The following is a 20301-nucleotide window of genomic DNA, read 5'->3' as shown; positions in this document are numbered from 1 at the left end:
TCTCTGATTTGTTCAACAGTGAAGTTAACTATAAATGTTAGTTTTCGGCATCCAGACGCTGCGGATCCAGCACAGTGCCATACGTACCCATTTTTGATGATTCAGTTGATTCTGCTAACGTTCACCAAACTTATCAAAAAGAATCAAGATTAATTATCTAGTTACAATTGGCAACCCTTACAAATCCCACCAGGCTGAAAAATTTTTTTAGGTGTACAAATACGGAAATGGTTACGGGGACTTACCCTGCCCTGCCGGGTAAAAGCCCGCATCCCATCCGTGCTGAGGCAGCAGCAGGCTCAGGCCATCACCCAGACCATGATCGCCTGCACCACAAACGAGTACACAAACAGGAACTGGGTGCGGATCCGTCTTGCTCCCGAGGACAGGCTGTTTGCGTCCAGGCCGCTCGGCAGAACGACGTATTTGAGAGACCTCATCAGAAAGAAGCCGAGCGAGAAGATGTTGGCCAGGAAGCCCGTGTAGATGAGGATCTTCGAGCTGAGCAGGTTCTTTATGAGCATCAGCACCAAGATGGAGATGAATTTGTAGCCACTGTAGCTGACGAGGTCCCAGAGCTTTCTATTTTTCTGGTTCACGCCCAGCACGTAGAACGAGATCTTGATCAGACAGATATCCATCAGATAGAAGGCCAGTGTTCTTGTTGTGGCGTAGCCGAGCAGCTGTGGATGGAACGTGCCGTTGATCCCGCTGAAGACGGCCCACAGCAGCACATACGACACAAACGACATCAGCGGGATGTACAGGTCGGGGGCGTTGACGTCTTCTATAGGGGTGGCGTACATCTCGACGCTCTGCGAGACGTCTGTCGACCGCAGCTGTCTTGTCCACGTTTTGTTCCTGAAGGGGAATAGAATGAGCAGTAGCTTGCTCAGCACGTACTGGTTGGACACTTTGAAGTAGTATTTGATATCCTGGTTGGCCACCAGCTGGCCGAAGTTCTGCTGCATGTACTGGTGCGAGGCATTGAAAGCCGACTGGCTAAACTGGAGGCCCATCTGTGCGGCCGGGTCGTTGAAGAAGGTATTAATGTTTGCTGCTTGCGCGCGCGGGGCGTGGTGGTTGGCGTTCATGTACGCCTGGGACTGGAACTGCTGGGCGTTCGACGCAGTCCCGAACGGCTCCTGCTTGGGCAACTCCTGGGGATTGGCGTATGGGTTGTACATGGAGAGATAAAATACGTTTGCAAGAATTTCAAAGTTGGCAGTGTATCAGGGGGGGGGGGTGAAGGAACACAATTTGGAAGGGGCCGGCCGGTCGGGAGAGCTGCCTACGGGTTTCAAAGCAGTCTGACGGAGGCGGTGCCTGCTCACCTTGGCCGCCGTGCGCTCGTGTGCGACAGTCTGAGCGCTGTGGCTGCCACCACTCCTGGTCGCTTTTGGGGACGATCGACGCCGACTTAATTACGCGTCTTCGCGTTTGAATATTTTCTCAACTTTATGTCGGTCACCACCATGAGGCCTCACAACTCTGTGAGATTTGTGAAGAACGAGCGCGGCGCGACGCGCCCAGGCGACAACCACACCCGCAATAGCGACGCTCGCGTGCGTCTGCGCCACGAGGCCGTCCAGGAGGTCGACAGGCTCGACTCCGTGTTTGGCTTTGATCGATACAGTTCTGGCGCAAAACGGGTCGGGTGGCTCGTCAACATGCATCCCACGACGCTGCCGACGACAGAGAACATAGCCGGCTGCTCGGGAGTCGACTACTACTTCCTGGACGAGGAGGGGGGCTCGTTCAAGGCGAGCGTGCAATACGACCCGTATTTCCTGCTCATGGTCGACGCAGACCGCGCCACAGAGGTCGAGGAGTACCTGCGGAAGTTCCTAGAGGGCACCCTGAAGAAGCTGTCGTGGGTCGAGAAGGAGGATCTTGCTCTGACGAACCATCTGGTCGGGCTGAAGCGGCAGCTGCTGCAGCTGAGTTTCCACAACGTTTCGGACCTTCTGGAGGCCAGGCGACAGCTGCAGCCCATCATCCAGCACAACAAGTCCACCAAAAATAGCAAGGACATCTACCAGTCGGTGAACCTGAACTACAGCACGTTCATGAGGCACGACGACGGCCAAGACGAGACCGAGCGCAAGGTCGGCAACATCACCGACCTGATCGAGGACATCCGCGAGTACGACGTGCCGTATCACGTGCGCGTGTCGATCGACTGCAACATCCGCGTCGGCAAGTGGTACACGGTCGAGGCGGACCAGGGCAAGGTGAGGCTCGAGGAGCGGGCCGACAAGCTCGCGTTTGCCGACCCTGTGGTGCTGGCGTTCGATATCGAGACCACCAAGGCGCCGCTCAAGTTCCCCGACAGCGCAGTGGACCAGATCATGATGATCTCGTACATGATCGACGGCGAGGGGTATCTGATCACCAACAGAGAGATCATCAGCGAGGACATCGAGGACTTCGAGTACACCCCGAAACCAGAGTACCCTGGCTACTTCAGCATTTTCAACGAGGCGGACGAGCGGCACGTGATCCAGAGGTTTTTCGAGCACGTGAGAGACGCGCGGCCGACGGTGATCGCCACGTTCAACGGAGACTTCTTCGACTGGCCGTTTGTCGAGGCGCGCGCCGCGTACCACGACATCGACATGTACAAGGAGATCGGGTTTGCCAAGGACAGCGAGGGCGAGTACAAGAGCACGTACTGCGTGCACATGGACTGTTTCCGGTGGGTCAAGCGCGACTCGTATCTGCCGCAGGGATCGCAGGGCCTGAAGGCCGTGACGACGGTGAAACTGGGCTACAACCCGACCGAGCTCGACCCGGAGCTCATGACGCCGTACGCGTACGAAAAACCGCAGCTGCTGGCCGAGTACTCTGTCTCCGACGCCGTGGCCACGTACTACCTCTACTACAAGTACGTGCACCCGTTCATTTTCTCGCTGTGCACCATCATCCCGCTGAACCCGGACGAGGTGCTGCGCAAGGGCACCGGCACGCTGTGCGAGATGCTGCTGATGGTGCAGGCGTACCAGAACGGGATTCTGCTGCCGAACAAGCACACCGACCCGCTGGAGCGGTTCTACGACGGCCATCTGCTCGAGTCGGAGACGTATGTGGGGGGCCACGTCGAGTCGCTGGAGGCGGGAGTTTTCCGCGCAGACCTGGCCACCGAGTTCAACGTCGACCCGGCCGCCGTGGACGAAATACTGAACGATCTCGACAACGCTCTCAAATTCTCCATCACCGTGGAGGAGAAAAAGAAGCTCGAGGATGTGACGAACTACAACGAGGTGTGCACCGAAATCCGCGCAAAATTGACAGAGCTCAAGACCAACAACAGACGCACAGAGACGCCGCTGATCTACCACGTCGACGTCGCGTCGATGTACCCGAACATCATGACGACCAACCGGCTGCAGCCAGACTCCATGAAAACGGAAAAAGACTGTGCCTCGTGCGACTTCAACCGGCCAGGGAAAACGTGCGACCGCCGGCTGCCGTGGGCCTGGCGTGGCGAGTTCTATCCCGCCGAGGCCAACGAGTACAACATGATCAAGAACGCACTGAAAAACGAGCAATTTGCTCCCAAATACCCGGGGCTCCCGCGGCGCACGTTCGAGGAGCTCAGCTACACGGAGCAGGTCGGCCACATCAAGAAGCGCGTCTCGGACTACTCCCGAAAAGTGTACCACCGCATCAAGGCCACCGAGACCGTCGAGCGCGAGGCCATCATCTGCCAGCGCGAAAACCCGTTCTACGTCAACACGGTGCGCGACTTCAGAGACAGACGGTACGAGTTCAAAGGCCTGGCTAAGGTCTGGAAGGCCAAGGTGGCCCAGATCGGCAGGGACGACAAACACGCCGTCGACGAGGCGCAAAAAATGGTCGTTCTGTACGACTCGCTGCAGCTCGCGCACAAGGTCATCCTCAACTCGTTCTACGGCTACGTCATGCGCAAGGGCTCGCGCTGGTACTCGATGGAGATGGCCGGGGTCACGTGTCTCACGGGGGCCACGATCATTCAGATGGCCCGGTCGTTGGTGGAGCGGCTGGGACGGCCGCTGGAGCTCGACACGGACGGAATCTGGTGCATCCTGCCGTCGAGCTTTCCCGAGGACTTCAAGTTCACGCTGAAAAACGGCAAGGCGTTCACCGTGTCGTACCCGTGCTCGATGCTCAACTATCTCGTGCACCAGCGGTTCACCAACCACCAGTACCAGATGCTGGTGGACCCCGTGCGGCTCAAGTACGAGACGATCTCGGACAACTCGATTTTCTTCGAGGTCGACGGCCCGTACAAGGCGATGGTGCTGCCGACGTCGAAGGAGGAGGGCAAGGGCCTGAAGAAGCGGTACGCGGTCTTCAATTTCGACGGGTCGCTGGCAGAGCTGAAAGGGTTTGAGCTGAAACGGCGCGGCGAGCTGCAGCTGATCAAAAACTTCCAGTCGGACATATTCAAGCTGTTTCTGGAGGGCGGCTCGCTAGAGGAGTGCTACCAGGCGGTGGCCAACATTGCCAACCGGTGGCTCGACGTGCTGGACAGCCGCGGCCAGATGCTGGAGGACGAGGACCTGATCGAGCTGATTTGCGAGAACCGCAGCATGTCGAAGACGCTGGAGGAGTACGGGGCCCAGAAGTCGACGTCGATCACGACGGCAAGACGTCTGGGCGAGTTTCTGGGCGAGGAGATGGTGAAGGACAAGGGTCTGGCGTGCAAGTATGTGATTGCCGACAGGCCGATCGACGCGCCGATTACCGAGCGCGCGATCCCGACGGCTATTTTCTCGTCCGACATCGCTGTCAAGCGCAAGTATCTGCGCCGCTGGCTGGTCGACCCGTCGCTCGAGGACCTCGACCCGCGCTCCATCATCGACTGGGACTACTACAAAGAGCGGCTCGCGTCGGTGATCCAGAAAATCATCACGATCCCGGCCGCGTTGCAGGGCGTCAGCAACCCTGTGCCGCGCGTGTCGCACCCGGACTGGCTGCAGAAACGCATCAACACGAAGGAGGACAAGATGAAACAGTCGTCGCTGAGCGCGTTCCTGAAAAAGGGCGTCATGTCCGACGTCACCAACAAGGTCCAGGACATCGAGGATCTCGGTGCAGGGGTGGCCAGGCCCAAAGTCGGCAAGGTCACGTGCCGCAAACGGAAACTGGCACGCGAAACGCTGGAGGAGTCGCAGCAGCAGCTCGCCAACCAGCCGTGTCCGGACCCGCTAGCGGACTACGCCGGGTTCGTGCGGTACCAGAAGATCAAATGGGAGGTGCAGGCCAGGGAGCGCGAGCGCAGAAAGCGGCTGTTTGGCGAGACCGCGCAGCTCGGTAGCCGGATGTCTGTGGCCAACATGGTGCGGAAGCAGGCCGAGAACTACGCCGATTCCACGTGGCAGGTGTTGCAGTACTGCGAGAGCGCCGAGAAGCCGGGCGATCTGAAGGCGTACGTGCTGATCAACGGCAAAATACACACGCTCACGCTGCACGTTCCGAAAAAGCTGTATTTGGAGTTCAAGTCAGAACCCTTCCCGGACACAGTTCTGGAGAGCTGCGAGGTCACGCGGGCGACAGAGCTGCTCCCGAGCGGCCAGAAAAGCGCCAATCTTTTCAAAATGGTGATATCTCACGACGTGTACAGCCGCGAGATCGCCAAGACCAACGGGCTGCTCAACAGTTCGCACGTTGCCGGAATCTACGAGTCCCAGATCGAGAGCACCGAACGAGCGATCATTGAGCTCGGCAGCTGTGTGAAGTTCGACAACACCAGGCCCGGAGCACTGGGCAGATCGCTCGATAAAGGGTTCGATCTCAAGCTGCTCCGTCCGGTGGCTCCAGAAACGTACCTCTCGGACTTCACCACCGGCGTGCTGTATCTGCTGCACGTGTCGTCCAACTCGTACGAGATCTTCACGCTGTTCCATCCGGCGGACTCGAGCGCCCATGCGTTTGTGCTCAAGCCGACCGCAACGGCCCAGCAGCTGCCTGCAAATGTCGAGTCTCTGTATGCAGACATATTTGCCAGCAAAAAAGACACGCTGCCGTCAGACCTGATCGAATACCAGGACCAGATGAAGTTCGAGACACAGTACTTCACCGACGCAGCCAAGCTGTACAAGAAACTCAACTCCAAGCTGCTCACGCTCGACGAGCACAGCGCGTCCAAGTCGCTGCTCGTGGTGCAGTCTCCGTACAGCTCCAAGATCACCCGACACCTTGCTGCGGCCGCACAGTTCCCCTGTGTGCGGATGGGCGCTGGCCAGATCCACATCAACTCGCTCTCGTGGCACTCGCTCATCATGAAGCGCATCATCAACCACTACCTCTCGCTGGCCGGGTGGTTGCAGAAAATCATCTCGCTCGCCAGATACAGCAACATCCCGCTGTGCAACCTCGAGATCGACAATCTCGGCTACATGATCGACATCGAGTACGCACGGAAGCTGTCGCAGGCCAACATTGTGCTGTGGTGGTCGCCAAGCCCGAACCCGGACCTGGGCGGCGTCGAGAAAGACGCCTTTGCCATGGACGAGTCGTTCGAGTTCCCGGTGATCAATCAGCCCGAGGTGTACGAGAGCGTGTGCCTGGAGCTGGAGCTGAAAAACCTCACGATCAACACGGTTCTGACGTCGTCGCTGATCAACGAGGCCGAAGGCGTGTTCAGCTCGACCGACGCGGCCGCAGAGGGCGCGTTTGCCGAGGACTCGTTTTCTGGGCCGGCGCTCGTCGTGCTGCGCAGCCTGGTGCGCACCTGGTGGGACGACGCCATCAAAAATAACTCCGAGGCAGACTCCATGGTGCACGGCTTTGTGTCGTGGTGCCAGAACCCGGCTTCCTTCCTGTACGACTCGTCGCTGCACTACCACGTGCACAACCTGACGAAAAAGTCGTTCATCCAGCTGCTCGGCGAGTTCAAGAAAATGGGCTCGGCAGTCGTCTTTGCAGACAGAAACAGGGTCGTTGTCGAGACGTCGAAGACGGCGGTCGAAAACTCGTACGCGTACAGCCAGTACATCCTCACCTCGGTCAGAGCCAGCCCGCTTTTCAACTATCTGGACCTCCAGGTCGTCAAGTACTGGGACCTGCTCGTCTGGATGGACAAGTACAACTACATGGGCCGGTTCTGCCACGAGGTGCAGGAGGCAGAGGTGCAGAAACTGGAGGCGGTCTCCAACTGGCAGCTGAAGTCCTACTTACCGCCGATTCTTCACAGCGAGTTTGAGGAGTGGACGTGGCTCATTCTCGACTCGCTCATCAAGCACAGAGATGGCCGGCTCAGAAACTTGTCGCAGAGCACCCAACTGACACCAGACAGAAAAGCTGCTCTGAAAAAAATTAAAGACCAAGACGACGACGACACGCTCGAAACCGTGGCCAACGGCGTGTGCGAGCTATTCAGGGCGCCGCTGCTGAAACGGCTGCACACGCTCATCAAGAAACAGAACGAGGTCGGCCTGGACCCGGGAATCATGGAGCAATACCAGTTCCCTGTGCTGCCCGGTTCGCATCTGGAGATGTCGAATCCGACGCTCGAGCTCACCAAATACCTGTGCCATATTTTGGGCCTGTCGAAAAAACGCAACATCGAGGTCCGTCTGCTGCGCAAGGAGATCCTGTCGCTGTTCGAGATCAAGGAGTTCAGCGACGAGGGCGTCTTCAAAAACCCGGCAGCCAGCCTCGTGCTCCCGCACGTGATCTGCAGCTACTGCAACTACATCAAGGACGTCGACGTTTGCAGAGACGAGCAGCACGTCCTGTGGCACTGCGAGGGATGCAGCAAGCCGTACAACAAGCTGCTGCTCGAGGAGCGGCTCATTTCGGAGTTCAACAGACTGCTGTTCAGGTTCCTGACCCAGGACCTCAAATGTGCCAAGTGCGGGAGAGTCAAAGACAGAGAAATCATGGCGCATTGCTCGTGCTCGGGGACGTGGTCTCAAACCATCAGCAGGAAGGACGTCGCTGCCCAGCTCAGACTGTACCGGAACGTGGCGCTGGCACACGACCTCAAGTTGCTACTGGAGATTGCAGAGGAGACTGTATAAATTATTTAGAACGCATTCAATTTGCTGCCGTCGTAGTAGGAGTCGAAGAAATTACGCAGAATCTGCTCGGACACAAGGTTGCGGCGCGTCCAGTTGCCCTTGGACCAGTCCTCCAGGAGCTGCTCGCTGATGCTGTTGCAGGACTCCACAGCTCCCGGGTCGGCCTTGAGGATGCCTTTCATGACGCCGCCGGAAAACTTGAAGTTCTGCTTCAGCGACACGGCCGGCGTGACGGTGTACTCCTGGGACGCGACCAGCTCGCCGAAACTCGTGTAGAAAAACTGCGGCAGGATGAACTTTGCGCTCGAGGACACGAAAATCGACCCCTGTTTCTTGCTCAGCTGCTTGCGTTGCTCGTACAGCTTGTTCACCACGATCTGGACGTTGGCGTCCTGGTAGTCCCGCAGCTTGAACACGTCGCTGTTGTACGACGACGCCTCCTCGTAGCTGAGCAGACAGGTGTCGCTGTAGAGCACACAGCAGTCCCGAAAAAATTTGAGGATCCAGAGGGTCTGGATATGGTAGCCACCATGCATCAGCACTCCCCAAATAATTTTGTCGTACAGCGTGACGATGCACGGGTCGTCTGGAAGCTTGAGGTTGAGTGCGCGGATGTAGTGGCTCAGCATACACTCCAGATGCGTGTCGTCCAGTTTCTTGAGGTCGTGGTGAGAGTTCGAGTCTCTTCTGAACTGGCGGCTTTTACAGATGGCCAGCCACTCGTTTAGCTTTCCGAGTGCCAGATGGATCCAGTCGTACTTGATGGGTAATCTGGAGTATCTTGCTGTCAGGTAGTACTTGTTGAGGTTTTGCAGGAGGGCCATCAGCTCGACACTTTTGGTGGCGAGGTCGTCAAACGACGAGTCTTGACGTCTAATAAAACTCTGCGCAGCGTGGAGAGACGAATAAATTCCGGAGATGGTGCTCACCTTGCGCAGTCTTTCGCGACACTCTTGGTCGAGCTCTGCCAGAGCGTGTTTGTCGGAGCCTTTGAAGCCCGTCATGCAACAGAGCTTAGACAATAGGTCGCACACAATCACCACTCTGGTGAAAGTCTCCTGAGAGGCCTCGTAATTTTTTTCCACATACTGTTTGCAACCTCGAAGCAGCGTTTTTTTGAGCTCAAACTCCAGACTTTCCATCACCTTCGACATTGGCTCCTTCACCTCGTAGCTGTCGCGTAGGATGGAGAGCAGGTGCTGGAAATTCGCCGGCAGCTCAAAATCCGGCGCCGCGAGCCCGAGATATGTCAAAACCTGCTCCAGCCGCGCCGAGCTAAAAATGTTTTTGTAGAGAGAAAGATCGGGGAATTTGAACAGCTCCAGCATCAAAAGATTTAGAAACTCGCCCATCGATGTGTCCTGACTCTCATTGAACTCAAACGCGTCTAGCTGCGACTCCAGCACGCTGGCCGCAGCAAAGTTCTCCACCAAGTTCTTCACAAAGGGACATCTCTGCTCCATACGCGGATCAGCCACCATCTGTGCGAGCTCGTCCACTTCCTGTCTGCATTTTTCGTGCACAGACAACTCAGAGATCAAAGACCGGAACGTTTTCTCTTTAGACCGGATGATCGACCCCACAGAGCTGGACGAGTCGGTGTGGTCGTTCTCAAAGTCGGCCATCTTCGATTTAAGGTACGTCACCAAAGTGATGTCAACGTCCTTGGAAATCTTGCTGTGGAGAAGGCCTTCTCTGTAACACTGGTACGCGGTCTCTGTTTCGCCAAAGTTCATGAAAATATCGCCAACCTGGCGCAGAAACTGGGACTTCTCCAAAACAGTCCCCAGCTTGACCACGTTTGCCAGTTCTCTGGCTGCTGCTTTTTTCCGTCCGAGAACCATAAACGAGAAGGCGATCTCCAGCCGTTTTTTGCTGTCAAACTCGGGATCCAGAAGCGAGCCGGTGCTGAACTCTGCGAGTCTTGAGTGTGCAAAGTCGTTTTCTACCATCGATTTGTGGTTGGGAAGAGCCTGGTTGGAGGCAGACAGCAAACTTGTTGCCGGGTGCACGTGTTGGTAAGAGCCAGTACTAGGTTCACTCATAGCAAAGGTAGCGCGATGCTAGCCAGTAGGTGTAGTTGTGCAAAGAAGCTTGTTGGTACTTCTCTAGCGCTGGCGTGCTACCTTAGTATTGTCACACCTGAGACCGGCCCCCATACACCAAGATAAACGGATATTTTGTTTTTTCAAATGCAAGTATTATATGGGTGACAGCCAAGACCGTAGCCGGGTGCGATCGCCCGGCCGAGGGGCGAGCGCAGCGCAGGGGCAGCATGGTGGGGCCCGACAGCACTATTCTGACGCTCCCAGCAAGGGGTTTGTGTCTGGAGACGCGCGCAGTGACGATTTCCAGCGTCCTCTGGGCATTACAGACTCGTACCCCACGCCACAGACCCACAAACACGTGTCGGCGCTTGCAGGCAAGACCGTCTCGACGCAGCCGCTTGAAGATCTGAAAATAAACGACACTCCTGCGTCTGTGCTCAAAAACCTGAAAGATCCGTTCGACGATTCGCCAGACTCGACCAGTACGCCGGCTCGGAGCAAGAACGGGCCTGCGAGCTCGACCAGGCCGTTTTTCCAGACACCGGCGAACGCCAGGCAGCCCAAAGACCCGGCGTCCATGTTCAAGAAAATGCGAGATCAGCTTCCAGAGGCTTTTGAGTACGACACGGAGGTTGGTCTTGTACTGGATGGCTACAGCGAGCCGGACGAGACGGCAGACCATTCTGGGGCTATGTTAAATCTGAATACGGGATATATCAACTTGCTGGGCAAGTTCAATGCTGACGTTACTGCAAACACGTCTCCAGATACCCAAATCGATGCCAACATCCACCAGGAAATCAACGACAAGCTGCGGCAGAAGGATCTGTTGCAGGACGAGGCAGACTATTCGTACCTGAGCAATTACCACAGACGACAGTCGCAGCCCAGTAGCAAGCCGTTTGGACTGCCGAGCTCTACAGAAAACACAGATCATCGAGACGTGCAAGTGCCAGGCACCATAGAAAAAAGTCGAGTAGGAATTGCCTCCAACAGCAGTCCATTGACAAACAAAACTCGCAGTGAGTCGCACCCGCCCAATAGAAACGGCCACGAGGAGCTGAACGACGAGATCATCAGCTCCCAAAGTGTCTTTTCCCAAATTACGCACCACAGACCCGCAGACTCGTATCGCACCCAAAAAGATCCAATCAGGGACTCCTCGCCAAACATAAACGAGCCGTCGTCGCAGGAGGTGAGCGATTTCGAGATAGACGATAAGGACAATATTAGCGAGACACTCAAGATCTCCAATTCGCAAAACGACCAACCAAACACCGCGTCCTCGATCTCCCAGAAGGAGCTGAAAAACTCCATCATACGGCTCTCCCAAAACTCGCAAAGCTCACAGAGGGAAACCGGCTACGAGTCGTCTCATCCTACCGTCCACATACCCTCACAGGACGAAGGCACACGAGAACTGACCGAGGAAATGGAGGATCCGAATTCAGATGCTGACGCGAACTCGACTCCCCTTTCCCAGGTCGCCTACACTTCCAGCTTGCTTCTGCGTCCGAAGCGCGTACTGAAGGGCAGTCCGAGAAAAGCGTCTCAGCGGAAACCTGTGAGACCTGCGCCGCCTGTGATTGAGCTAGATGATAGTTCGAGTAACTCCTCAGACCAGGAGAAGTCAAACCCAAAGTCGGACGAGCAAGAAGTCAAGGACAGTATGGATGAGACGCGGATCAATTCGGTGCTGGACAGAGACCAAATTGATCTGCTGCTCAGCACCAAAAGGAACTCTTCAGAACTTCCCTCGCCCGAATTTGAAAACGCTAACGATATACAAAGCCAAAAGCCGGATCTCAAAGGCGTGGACATTCTGCCCGAGTCGCCGACCCAGAACGAGGTCCTAAGAACAGACGAGACAGAAAAAGTGTTTTGCAAAGAAGACATTATCTTTCCACGCTCAGTATGGGTAACGTTCGACAATTTGAAACTGCCCTTCAGCATAAAAGACGTGACGAAATATTACGACGAGTCTCGCAACGCGCAGTTTTCTGTTTCAGTCGCCAATTCCCAGATGCTCGAAACGGTGGACCACGTCAAATTGTTTGCTCCTCTTTCTATCAGGGTTGGCGACCACGTCAAACTGTTTGCCAACAGAACCAAGGTGTACAAAGTCACAGGTTTGCAACACGATCCCAAGATACCCAACGCCGTGTGTTGCATTCGCGGTTTCAACCGCGTATACCTTTGCGAAAAGGGGTCTGTACTGAGTGACGAGTTCAGCGTCCCGTTGGAGGAAACGTATCTTACAGCAAATCTTTCTGGTAAGATAAAGTTCAAGATATTTGACGACGAGCAATACTTTCGTGAATTTTTGTCGGATTTGCAACAGCAAGACGGTCCAATAATCCAGAACACTCTTCAAAAAGATAAGCTGCCCTTTCATGGCTGTGTCTTCGTGTTCACCTCTGCGCCGCATCAGTCGGAAACCAACGATACAACCAAAGTGAAAGAAATGGTCAGGTTCATTGAAAAGCAGGGAGGACTAATAATCGAAGAGGGTTTTCCTAAACTCTTTCAAATCGGTGAAACAGAACTCAAGCCCGGAAAGATGCTTGAACAGCTCAAGTTTGCTGCGCTGCTGTCTCCCAAACACGTGCGAACCATGAAATATCTGCAGTCGCTGTCTCTGGGCTGGCCTATTTTATCAACTGTGTTTCTTGAAGACCTGATATCGAAGCCGGACCAGCTCAGCAGATGGCAGTCTACGTTCCACAATTACATGCTCCCCGCGGGACATAGCGTGATTCGCAACTGCATACTGAGCGCCAACGTGTTCCCTTTCCTACACAACTTCCACAGCGGGAAGCGACTCCACGAGCAGACGGGACTTGTCCGATTGTTGGATGGACTGACCGTTGTTGTGGATCGCAGCAGTTTGCCGGTCAGTGTCAGGGACATTGAATTTCTGCTCAAGGCGCTCGGCTGCCACAAAACCAGGGTCATTCCCGAGATCACCCTTCAAGAGGCCGCGAAACTTGACTGCGGGAGTCTGCTGCTCACAGACCTGGACAGAAAGTCTCTGGACGCCCAAGTGCACAAAAGACGGCCAAAAAAGCAGCGGCGGGAGAGTTCCGGCGGGGAGTTTGAGGTTTCTGTCGTGGACTGGGAGTGGCTCGTGCAGTGCATCATTGGTGGCACGCGGTTCGATCCCGTTTTCCGCTGGAAAGTGTCTTCCTTGCGCAAGTAACATTAAACCTATCTATCAATATATGCACTACTACTACAACGGATCAGAGAAGGTACACAAAGAGCACCAGGAGACCCAGCAGGGACGGCAGTACCGTGCTTGAGCGGTGGCTCGAAGCGGCGTTTCTGGCCGAGCTTGAATAGGAGCCGGAGGGAGATGGGCCTGCCGAGGTAGACGGCGAGTCGTCTGTGCCCGTCAGGTACACTTCGCCGTCGGAAACAAACGCCTCGGTGAATTTGGGCAGCTGCGAGGGTTTCAGAGCGTACGTGGTGACAGTCATGGTGATTTCCGAGTAGCTGGAAATATTATTATACTGAGCGAGAGGAATGGTTCCTGAGTCCATTGGATAGAAAACGTCTGCTTTCGAGTTCTTTTCGTCGTCGCGCACAATGTTGGAGATTGCCAGCGTTCTGTAATCGTTGTTGACGGCCAAATAGATGTTCTTGAGGAAAGGAATGCCGAGCAGAGAGTACCCGAAGGTGTTATCTGGAAGAAAAGCCAGGGCACAGGCTTTGTCGCCGCTCTGGAACACGAGATCCGAGCCGTCCTCGTTCTTCTGCTCGTACAGCACACTGCTGATCGGCATCTTCACCACAAGGTCTCCGAGATGGATGTCGATCGTGCCGACCGAGCCAATATCGCAGTCGACAAGCCAGACGTCCATGTCGCTAGCATAGTACGCATTGAGCTCCAGCGCCAGCTCGATGAGCGTCGAGTACGGAATGAAGTTGTACAGCGTCCGCGAGTCCAGGAGAGCAGGTTTCGGGTACGTTCCCGTGTCGTTTTCCTCGGTGAAGGTGTTGGGGAAGATAACTGTCTCGCCGTCGTTTGCCGTGACTCCGATGCCGGTTATAGGGATTATCGGCAGCGTATCGGTGTATCCGCCGTTGACGGTGACAAAACGCTGAGTGACATCAACCACGGGGATGAAGTCGTACTGGTAGAAGTTGCCGGAGATTCGCGTCGACGAAACCCCACCCAAAATCAGAACCGGGTCGCTGCTGTTTAGCGTGCTTGTGATCAGCGAGTAGGAACTGTTTTGAATGAAGTTTGCTTCTTTGAAGTAGTCAATGAAACTCACAGAGTAGTCGTGGCACGGGATTCCCAGCCCGAGCGCACCCGTGTTCACATTCGAGTCGTTGGCGTACAGGAACCTGACGTCCTGGAATGCCAGCGAGTGGTTGACAGAAGAGCCGTTTTCGTATGCGTCGTAGATCGGGAAGTCGAAATCGTCGACTGCCAGATACCCCGAAACTCCGATACCGTCGAGGTACGAGTAGTCGACTCCCGTGGCGTCGTCGACGCTCGCAACGGCGATGCCTTGTTCACCAGAAAAATACGTCCCGCTTGAAGAGCTGTTGAGGTCGTAGACACCCAGCGGAGCGCAAGGGGTTGTGTACGCGGACGCGGATTCCGTGGCAGAGGAGTCTGCTGTGGTGGAGGACGCGCGCGTGGTGGGGCACGCCGTGAAGCTGTCGGCGCCGGGCACCCACAGGTTCGCGTTTCCCACGTCCAGCCGTAACTCCAGTGATTGTTGAGGACTTCCTATTTCGACCGTGTAGTCGAAGGCTCTGTTGTCTCTGACCCTGAGCTCGAAAACCGGTAGCCAGTCGACGGTGGCAGAGGCCGAAGTCGTGTTTTTTGCCGTGGCGGTCGTGAGCAAGGCCAAGAACAGCACCTTCAGCTGGAACATGGTCGGAGCTAGTCTGGTCTTAAAAATAAATTTTCAGGTATTTATAACTATGACGCACGACTCTCGAAAACTGGGCTTCTTCTGCACAGGCGGTGGGAATCCACAAAAAAGTAGCCGCCGCAGACTTATGCACCTGCCGAAAATAATACTGAAAAGCAATTTAAACGGTGTCTATTGTAAAATTAGAATCTGGCAGCTGTTCCCCATCGGGAAATGCCTCCTTTTGGAAATCTCGAACCGTGTCCAGTGTATCCTAATCCTTATAGCTCGTTCAATATTCTACATAGCATATCCCGTAAAAGCGAAGGGGTGGTTTGGCGTGTACGATGAAGTCCACATCGGCTGCGGCTGCGTCCGGAACACATACGGCGAGTTCTCCGAGTCCAGAGAGATGTAATCGTCCTCGTCGTCCGAAACGGAGGGCGGGGACTGGGACGCAACATACCTGTTTTGCGCAGGAGGGGCAATTTGGAACGATCCGTATGTCGGCATCGCCGGCGCAGCCGATGTTGCGGCACTGTATCTAGGTCCCTGCGAAAAATGACCACTAATCTGCGGCGATGGAGTAGAGGTCAGTGACGTCGGAGAGTTGATCATCGCTATCGGCGTCTTGGTGTGCGCCTGCGCGGCCACGTCCAGAAGCTTCGAGTGCTTTCCGGTCTTCTTTCTTCCGAGCTTGAGTCGGTCGAGGTATTCGCTGGACAGACCAGGACACAAGCCCAGCTCCAGATGCCGCTCGACCCAGATTTCGTTGTTTAAAAACTCCTCGCCGCACGCCATACACCAGCCACTGACTCCCGTTCTATCACCAGAACGCACACCCTTGGGGTATTTGAAATGTCTTGCCTTTAAGTGTGTCTTGAATGTATCTCTGCGGGAAAATCCGCCGTTGACGTGACACCTCTGCGACGAGTTGCCATCGTAGAACGGACATGTGTACGCCTTCTTGGTGGAGTGTTTCTTGAGATGTCTTGTGAGGTAGCCCTTGATCTTGAACTTTGCGTCGCACTCTTTGCACTTGTAGAATTTGGGCGAGTCGGTGTTCCCCTGGTCAGCGTCGGGAGACGAGTCTGAGGTGGAAACTTCGCGCAAAGAGCTCGAATTCGAGTTGGACGACTTTACTGAGGAAACCGGCGACAGCGCAATGAACTCGTCTGTCTTGGCGACGCTCTCTCTGCTTCTCATGACGGGCGAGTCGTTCTCAGACAGCGGAGACAGCTGGTGCTGGTGTTTGTCGACCAGCTGAAACTTGACCTCCCCAGTACCATTTTTGAAGGAGACATATTGCGAGTCGGTGGTGCTGCACGGCTTCAAATCTTTGGTGGTGAGATTTTTAAATAGCTGGAAAGAAGGTGGGAAAAGCGTCTCCTTGACGTTGATGGGCGATTCCAAAAAAGGCTGCGTGGGTTTCTTCCTCTGCGGGATAACTGTCTGGACAATGCCCAGTATCAAAGTGAAAACAGCAGTTATGAACCCCTCAATATAGCCCACCATTCCAGGACTTTTGGAGTGTACATACATGGTTGTGCTTAGGAATCAAAGAAAGAGAATATGTGTTGTGCGGAACTGAGTTATCGTGATATTTTGCGTGTGTGTGAATCTTTGGGCAAACGATGGCTTGAATGGAGTAATTTTTTTTTCTTCGCAATTTTGTGCGGCCACAGCAAATATTGCACACCCGTGCACCCACCCGCTGTATGTTGAGCAGTTGCGAGGGGAACCGCAAGCCTAGCATGGCCACAGGGAGTGGGCACAGAGAGGCATGCATGTGACCAGATTGCTGCTGGTGATTCTCCTAGGCATAAAGCGGGGCTGGGCTCGTCGCAGAGCTGGTTTTCCAGCTCTGATTCGCAGCGTCCTACAAACTCGGGCTACCATATTCGCTTACCTCATCAAAACTTTCTTCACAGTTGGCATTTTGGGATCTGTTTTACATGTCTACGGAAGCAAACGACAGCCAGGACAGGTCCAGAGCAACGTCTGTACCGGAGACAGCGCCTTCCACGGCGGATTCCAGAAGACGCAAGAGCTCGCTCAGCGTGATCACCTCGAATTTGGACCCACCGAAGGAGGCGATCGAATCCGCGTTAGGCACAACACAGGCCCATCGACGCTCGCACTCTGTGCACTCGCCGCTGCACGCGCGCAGTGCACAGGGACTGGGATCCCCTCTGCCTGGCCAGGACTCGTTTAACATGGACTCCTTGGTCTCGCCCACACTGATGAGCTCGGGCAATTCGAGCTCTGGAGCCAGAGTCAACCATTTTGCCCGTCAAGATCCGCAAAACCTCGGCGACGCAACTGTCTCGCCTTCGCGCAGTTTCTGGTTTAACATAAGGAAAGCGTATCCTCACCTGGGCATCACGATGATGTCTATCATCAGCTGGTACGGGTTCTCGCTTAGTATTTCACTATACAACAGATGGATGTTTTCAAACAAGAATCTGGACTTTTCGTTCCCAATCATCATCACATCGTTCCACCAGTGCATTCTCTTTCTGCTAAGTATGCTCACACTGGCCATGATCCCGCGCTTTAGACTCAATTACCGCTCCCTTACACAGTACACCGGCGAGGCAGAGCATCTGATATCCGACAACGGGAACTCCAGCGACGAGCTCAACGAGCTTCTCGAGACGAAGAAACCCGAACAGCTCGATTACAGAATGCCGATCAGGGAGTATCTGACCAAGATCCTGCCCTGTTCCATGGCCTCGGCCGGAGATATAGGTCTCGGCAACACGGCGTTCCGGTTTATCTCGCTTTCGCTCTATACCATGATCAAGACGTCGTCGCTAGTGTTTGTGCTCCTGTGGGGCGTTTTGTTCAAACTCGAGAGAATGACCTGGAGAATCGTGTCGATCGTGCTCATCATGACGCTCGGAGTCATCATGATGGTCTGGGGCCAGCACGAGGACGATTCCGAGCCCACTCCTATTCCAGACACGCCTGCTGCTGGCCAGATTGTGGCAGATCCGGACGAAGACGTGACCTCCACAATTGTGCGCAGATTGCTGAGCAGAGAGACCAAAGCTGCACACTTGATTTTCCTCGGCTCCATTCTCGTCTTGGGATCGGCGTGCATGTCTGGTTTGAGATGGGCGCTCACGCAAATCATGCTCAAACGCAACTCACGAACAACCAACCCGATTCTCACAATCCTGTACCTGTCTCCGGCAATGAGCGTGGTGCTGCTGATCATGGGCTCTCTGATCGAGGGGCTGGGGTCTTTTACCAAAAGTCCGATCTGGGAGGAGAAAGGATTTGGTCTGACGTGCCTGCTGATTCTGATTCCAGGACTATTGGCATTTTTCATGACTCTGTCGGAATTCGTGCTGCTTCAGTACGCCTCGCTATTGACGCTTTCCATTGCTGGAATATTCAAGGAGCTGCTCACCATATTCACCTCATGGCTCCTGTTTGGCGACAAACTCACGTTCGTCAACCTTGTGGGGCTGGCCATCACTCTCGCAGATATCGTGTGGTACAATTTCTACCGGTTCGACGAAATCCAAAACGAAACCAACGCTAAAAATAAAGTCACGCCGTCACCCTCGTTTGACGTTCTAGAGCGCGGGAGACAAAGCAGGGACATCGAGCTCAACGAACTCCGTGAATAATACATAGTGCTTGACTTTGAATAGAACTTACACCGAATTAATTTATCTATGGAGGACACAGGATCACGCTTTTGTGTTCTTATGGAATCACTTGCGTCTGTCGATAGACTCAAGCTCGTGCTCCTCGGTGACAAACCTCTCTGTGTCCTCAGAAGACGCAGCAGAAGCCGGCTTGGCCGAAGATTGCTCCAGTCTGTAGAGATTGTACCATGCAATGTCTCCCAAGGTGATCAATATACCCAGCATATTGATCGCGTTCAGGTGGTCGCCGAAGATCAGCCATCCGAGGAATATAGTAATGAGCTCTCTGACAATACCGGCAATAGAGAGCGTGAGCAACGGAGCGTACTGCAGAATGATGAATTGAGACAGGGTCATGCAAAAGGCCAGGAAACCTGGGAACAAAAGCAGCAAACAGGTTCCCAAAATACCATACGTCTCCCAGACCTGCGATCCTAGAAAGTTGCCTAAGCCTTCGACCTGCGAGCCCATGACAATCAGCGAGACGCACATGGCGGGACTCAGATAGAAGATGGTCAAAATTGGGTTTTTGGTGTATCTGTTGCCACGCAAGACAATTTGAGTCAAAGCCCATCTAAGCCCAGACATGCAAGATGCAAGCAGAACCAGGATGCAGCCAATGATGATGGAGGATGCGGTGAGTGTGTCCAGGGCAGCAGAAGCTTTGGCCGTAGAACCTGTGAAGGAGGACGAGGAAACCAAGTCGTCGGATTCCTGCTCCTCGTCTCTGACACCGAGGTACAGAGAAGCTGCTCTTTTCACGAGGTGCTTGACGAATCTGAGCTTCATTTCTCCAGCCTCCTCCTCAACAGCGGAAGGACTGGTCTCAGCCGAGGTCTCTCCCTGTCCGTACACCATCATCATGACCGAACCAGTCATGATGAACGTAATCAGACAAAGCTTCAACGTAACTTTCTCCAGTCTGAGAAGGAAACCCCAGAAGAGCGTGAAGATGAGCACTGCAGAGGACTTGAGCATGGTGTATAGCGAGATGGTGATATACTTCAAAGAAGAGTTGCCCAAGCCAATATCACCGGCGGAAGCCAGCGCACACGGCAAGATCTTGGTAATGTACACTTTAGGGTTGATAAAGTAGCTGAGATTTTCGGAGGACGCAATGCCTTTGGAAGGATCGACATAGTTCAGTCTGAACTTGGGCCAAAAGGTGAGCGTCAAACAGCTGAGCCAAAATAACACGAATTGGTGACAGGCTGTAATTATCACGGGGAACTTGAAGTTCAAAGTAGGATCTGAAAACATCCATTTGTTGTAAAGCGAGATAAGTAAACTAAACGAAAACCACGAAGCTATTGCGGCAAAAATGATTCCAATGTTTGGAACCTTCTGCTTCAGTTCCGCGTACGATCTGGGGATTTGGACCATGAGGAAGAAGGATTGACAAAACTTTTGACCTAGCTGTTCGCTTATTTATTGTGAGACGCGCACGACTCTGGGTCGCGTCTTGTGCTTAGGTTTAGATTCGTGCGGGTTTCTAATTATCGCTACTACAAAAGCCCCACATTCAACAGCTACGGAACCTCAGGTAGTTACCGATGATGGCTGATTTGCGCTCTTTTATTTTGGGCATATAATAATACGATACCAAATCCCAGATTAATTACCCCTTTGCTCGGAGCATAAAAAAGGCCGATGTGCTAAAATTTTTACCATTATAAGACGCGCTGGAGGTGCGGATAGGGAAAAGGAAAGC

At 54.3% G+C, this 20301-nt stretch overlaps 8 protein-coding genes across 8 annotated transcripts; 4 read left to right on the top strand and 4 right to left on the bottom strand.

The window, feature by feature from the left end:
• Positions 1 to 227: 227 nt before the first annotated feature.
• On the top strand, positions 228 to 875 carry KL928_003946 (uncharacterized protein; the record flags this gene model as incomplete). Its single annotated transcript, XM_043204589.1, has 1 exon — positions 228 to 875. One exon carries the CDS (start codon positions 228 to 230, stop codon positions 873 to 875), a length of 648 nt encoding a protein of 215 aa, XP_043058640.1.
• Positions 876 to 1460: 585 nt separating this feature from the next.
• On the top strand, positions 1461 to 8009 carry KL928_003945 (uncharacterized protein; the record flags this gene model as incomplete). Its single annotated transcript, XM_043204588.1, has 1 exon — positions 1461 to 8009. The coding sequence occupies one exon, from the start codon at positions 1461 to 1463 to the stop codon at positions 8007 to 8009; it is 6549 nt and encodes a 2182-aa protein (XP_043058639.1).
• A 5-nt stretch (positions 8010 to 8014) lies between these two features.
• Positions 8015 to 10054, bottom strand: KL928_003944 (uncharacterized protein; the record flags this gene model as incomplete). Its single annotated transcript, XM_043204587.1, has 1 exon — positions 8015 to 10054. The coding sequence occupies one exon, from the start codon at positions 10052 to 10054 to the stop codon at positions 8015 to 8017; it is 2040 nt and encodes a 679-aa protein (XP_043058638.1).
• A 160-nt stretch (positions 10055 to 10214) lies between these two features.
• KL928_003943 (uncharacterized protein) lies at positions 10215 to 13256 on the top strand (the record flags this gene model as incomplete). The annotated part of the gene is made up of 1 exon (XM_043204586.1): positions 10215 to 13256. One exon carries the CDS (start codon positions 10215 to 10217, stop codon positions 13254 to 13256), a length of 3042 nt encoding a protein of 1013 aa, XP_043058637.1.
• Positions 13257 to 13299: 43 nt separating this feature from the next.
• On the bottom strand, positions 13300 to 14949 carry KL928_003942 (uncharacterized protein; the record flags this gene model as incomplete). Its single annotated transcript, XM_043204585.1, has 1 exon — positions 13300 to 14949. One exon carries the CDS (start codon positions 14947 to 14949, stop codon positions 13300 to 13302), a length of 1650 nt encoding a protein of 549 aa, XP_043058636.1.
• Positions 14950 to 15228: 279 nt separating this feature from the next.
• KL928_003941 (uncharacterized protein) lies at positions 15229 to 16470 on the bottom strand (the record flags this gene model as incomplete). Its single annotated transcript, XM_043204584.1, has 1 exon — positions 15229 to 16470. The coding sequence occupies one exon, from the start codon at positions 16468 to 16470 to the stop codon at positions 15229 to 15231; it is 1242 nt and encodes a 413-aa protein (XP_043058635.1).
• A 413-nt stretch (positions 16471 to 16883) lies between these two features.
• On the top strand, positions 16884 to 18569 carry KL928_003940 (uncharacterized protein; the record flags this gene model as incomplete). The annotated part of the gene is made up of 1 exon (XM_043204583.1): positions 16884 to 18569. The coding sequence occupies one exon, from the start codon at positions 16884 to 16886 to the stop codon at positions 18567 to 18569; it is 1686 nt and encodes a 561-aa protein (XP_043058634.1).
• Positions 18570 to 18656: 87 nt separating this feature from the next.
• KL928_003939 (uncharacterized protein) lies at positions 18657 to 19973 on the bottom strand (the record flags this gene model as incomplete). The annotated part of the gene is made up of 1 exon (XM_043204581.1): positions 18657 to 19973. The coding sequence occupies one exon, from the start codon at positions 19971 to 19973 to the stop codon at positions 18657 to 18659; it is 1317 nt and encodes a 438-aa protein (XP_043058633.1).
• Positions 19974 to 20301: the final 328 nt, after the last annotated feature.

Source organism: Ogataea angusta (assembly GCF_019207475.1).
Source record: "Ogataea angusta isolate 61-244 chromosome Unknown 61-244_NODE_8_length_553539_cov_90.782090, whole genome shotgun sequence".
Taxonomy (NCBI): domain Eukaryota; kingdom Fungi; phylum Ascomycota; class Pichiomycetes; order Pichiales; family Pichiaceae; genus Ogataea; species Ogataea angusta.
Note: the sequence above shows the minus strand (reverse complement) of the source record. Positions and strands in the feature narration are given on the sequence as shown.